Consider the following 2,199-nt stretch of genomic DNA (forward strand, 5'->3'; position numbering starts at 1 on the left):
GTGTCGTTGGCTTGAGCCGTACTTCAGTTGGAAAAAGAACTAAACAACAACAACAACAACAACAAACAAACAAACTAAATAACAAAAACAAAACAAAAAAGAACCTACAACAAAAGTAAATCACAAGCCTCAATAATCAGCGCCTCTAGCGTGTCCTTGACCCAAGCCGTCCTCCCGTTGGAGAAAGAACAAAAAATTAAAAAACAAAAACAAAAAGAACCCACAACAAAAACATCTTGCAAGCTTCAATAACCAGAGCCTCCTGAACCCCCACCCCCCAACCCCCAAAAAAAAACAAACAAAAAACAAACTTTAAAAAACAGCCCAAAGACCCCACAACAAAACAACTCACAAGCTTCAATAACCAGCGCCTCTAGCGTGTCGTTGACCCGGGTAGTACTTCCGTTGGAGAAGGTCACGTGCAGGTCCACCGTACATCCGTAAGTTCCCAGGTCTTGGGTCCGCGCAGACGGCAGGAACAGGGAGTGGTTGGAGAACACAGACGCCCTGGCGGGTACAGCCCCTCCCTCCAACAGCCACGTGTAGGACAGTACCGCCTTGGAAACAGCAACATCTTCATCAGCAATAGCGTCCACAACAGCAACAGCGTTCTCTGGCGCAACAGCACCAGCAGAGGCTTTAGCCTGACAGCTCAGCACGAGATCCTTCCCCAGGGCGATAGCTTTGTTCTGTGGTCGTTCAACCCATTCTGGAGAATACAAAGGATTGGTTTGTTTGCTGGGGGGGTTGGGGGTGGAGGGGGTATTTCGAAGACATTTTTGTTTGTTTTATTGTTAGTTTGTTTTGTTGTTTGTTTGTTCAATGGTGTGAATATTTGTTTGTTTGTTTGTTTACTTGGGGGTGGGGGGTTGTTTTTTGATGTTTGGTTGGTTGGTTGGTTGGTTGGTTGGTTGGTTGGTTGGTTGGTTGGTTGGTTGGTTGGTTGGTTTTTTTGTTTGTTTGTTTGTTTGTTTGCTGTTTAGGGGGTGGAAGAATTGTATAAACGTGTTTGTGATTTTTTTTCTTTCGTGTCCAAATAACCCAATAGTGTCGGTGGATAAGTGGGTTGTGGTTTAAGTTTGGTATCAATTAATGTATCTTGTATAGTCGTTTCAAGATTTCTTTTGTCTTATCTTTTTTTAGAATACGAACTTGTACGTTGATAATTGAGGCTCTCTTCTTGTGAGATATTTTCTCACAAACAGCATTTTAAAATATATACAGCCTTAATTTCCTCTCTCTCTCTTCTCTCTCTCTCTCTCTCTCTCTCTCTCCCTCTCTCTCTCTCCCTCCGTCTGTCAATCTGTCTGTCTACCTGTCTACCTGTCTACCTGTCTACCTTCCGTCTGTTTCTCAGTCAGTCTGTCTGTCTGTCTGTCTGTCTGTCTCTGTTTGTCTGTGTCTATCTCTGTTTCTCTCTGTCTCTGTCTCTCTTTGGGGATCGGGGTGGAATAAAAGAGAGGGGCAAGAAAGAGGACAAGGAGAGAAAGAAGTCCACATGCATACAAACAGGGCTTGTCTATCTTAACCTTTGCTTAAATGAAATCCATCGGAAAGAAACAGACCAGTTCTTTAAGTCCCCAATACCCCCCGTCGGGAAGGTCAGACATAAGTAAGGTCTCAGCAAATAGTGTGTATTTTTCTTTACTTCTTCCACCTTTGACCTCATCGACCTCATATGAGCCTTTTCCACAGGCCACGGTCCTTTCTCAACAGAGCGTGTATACGTCTGATTTGTTTTGTCATGTGTGGGGTTTCCTTTTTTTAACGTCGACAAAAACGATTTTGTGCGTTGTTAGCAGGTGCTCTGGTGTGGTTTGCTCCTTCCTATTAAACATCTATCTTCCTCATCTCTCCTCCTTTTTTTGTGTTTGTTACTTCCTTGTAACACTTCTAATCTTTGGCATTTATACGACCTATATTTCTGTTACAAAGTGCCGTTAAAAAAACTCTTACTAATACGAAACCAAAAGACAATTAGTTTGAACGTTAGTAACTGTCGTGCACTCCTTCTTTCTCTTCATCCACAGAAAGTGTGTCCTACAAGTTTGGGCCCGGGCCCGGTCTCATGACCTTTGCCCACCTAGCTGATCACGAGCCGTCCACAAACTTCGACAATCTGGCCTTTGGTTTCAAGACCTTTCTGTCACACGCCATCCTTCTCCGGATGGACAGTCGGGCCTACGACGACTTTATACA

General features: G+C 43.8%; 1 protein-coding gene across 1 annotated transcript in view; it reads right to left on the reverse strand.

Annotated features, from left to right (window-relative positions):
• Positions 1–710, reverse strand: part of LOC106013263 — a gene marked incomplete at its 5' end in the record, with an annotated part of 1,048 nt that extends 338 nt beyond the window's left edge. The window contains 1 exon segment of the mRNA XM_013088467.1: positions 353–710. Within this exon segment, the coding sequence (XP_012943921.1) occupies positions 353–710 (358 nt within the window).
• Between the last annotated feature and the right edge of the window lie 1,489 nt (positions 711–2,199).

The sequence above is a fragment of the Aplysia californica genome, unplaced genomic scaffold (genome assembly GCF_000002075.1).
Source record: "Aplysia californica isolate F4 #8 unplaced genomic scaffold, AplCal3.0 scaffold00023, whole genome shotgun sequence".
Taxonomy (NCBI): domain Eukaryota; kingdom Metazoa; phylum Mollusca; class Gastropoda; order Aplysiida; family Aplysiidae; genus Aplysia; species Aplysia californica.